This window comes from Colobus angolensis, unplaced genomic scaffold (assembly GCF_000951035.1).
Source record: "Colobus angolensis palliatus isolate OR3802 unplaced genomic scaffold, Cang.pa_1.0 Scaffold82, whole genome shotgun sequence".
Taxonomy (NCBI): domain Eukaryota; kingdom Metazoa; phylum Chordata; class Mammalia; order Primates; family Cercopithecidae; genus Colobus; species Colobus angolensis.
The window spans coordinates 5940012-5940988 of record NW_012122043.1 but is presented as its reverse complement, the minus strand read 5'-3'; the positions used below and the strand labels follow the sequence as shown (position 1 = coordinate 5940988).

Sequence of the window (977 nt, the reverse complement as noted above, 5' to 3'; positions counted from 1 at the left end):
TGTATTGGTCTTTATTTAGAAGTGTGGCAATCTTTTTGTGACCAGAAATATGCTGTAGGAACGTTACTCTTGTTTATATCAATTAACCTTGGGAAAACTGGCCTTGTTATACATCATTTCGCTTAAAGCTGGTTCCCAAAACCTATCGAAGACCTTAAGCGAGGACTCACTGTACCATTTGGCTTAACTGTTGTTGAAAGGTACTTTCCGAGACCAGGTGCTGTGATAATCACGATTTCACTAGATTTTCACAAGCGACCCTGAGAGGCAGATAGGGCTTTTGTTGCCAATTCCATTTCGAGGTGAACCTGCAGCTTGGCAAGGTCTGTGCTTCACCCGGTCCCACCGAGAGCAGGTTGGAAGGGAACTGCCATCACCTCCATCTTCACCAGGGTGCTCTCCTCAACACACGGCCTCCATGGAAGGGTAGTGAGGAGAACGATAGCATTGGTTGCAGCGTTCTGTGTTTCAGTGCAAGACACCCCGTGGCTCCAAAAGTACATAATTCTGCAGGGGCTTTGGCAAGGGTAACAGGGGGATGAGGTCAAAGCACCTTTTGCCAAACAGTCTGCGAAGGGCACAGCGGCAAAGATGCTGCAGGCAGCGCGGGGTGTGGGCCAAGGCAAAGAGGGACTGGTAGAATGGCTTGTGCATCTGGAAGGGAAGGCAGGCGGATTAGAAATCTGGGCACGTGGAACCGACATACGTTTTCTTCCTAGCTAGACCACGGATGGGACAAGCGGGCTTTTCTATGGCTAGCTGACCCCTGATAAGTGCACTGGAGAGAGACGCACCACTTTGTGGGAACCACCCTCTACGCGGGGGCTCGTTTGCTCTCCCACAGCACAGTTCCTGCCAAGGGAGAGGGGATTCTGACTGGGGTGACTTCAGATGCTCCAGGTGGTCTCCCCGAATTCCGTTTTGCTCTATTCTCTTTGCACAGCAGCCCTGCAGTTCCGGGGTGGCCCTGTTCATCT

The 977-nt window shown here is 51.5% G+C and overlaps 1 protein-coding gene across 1 annotated transcript in view; it reads right to left on the bottom strand.

Annotated features, from left to right (window-relative positions):
* Positions 1–468: 468 nt before the first annotated feature.
* Positions 469–977, bottom strand: part of ASB18 (ankyrin repeat and SOCS box containing 18) — a 71692-nt gene continuing 71183 nt past the window's right edge. Inside the window, 1 exon segment of the mRNA XM_011929651.1 lies at positions 469–662. Within this exon segment, the coding sequence (XP_011785041.1) occupies positions 469–662 (194 nt within the window).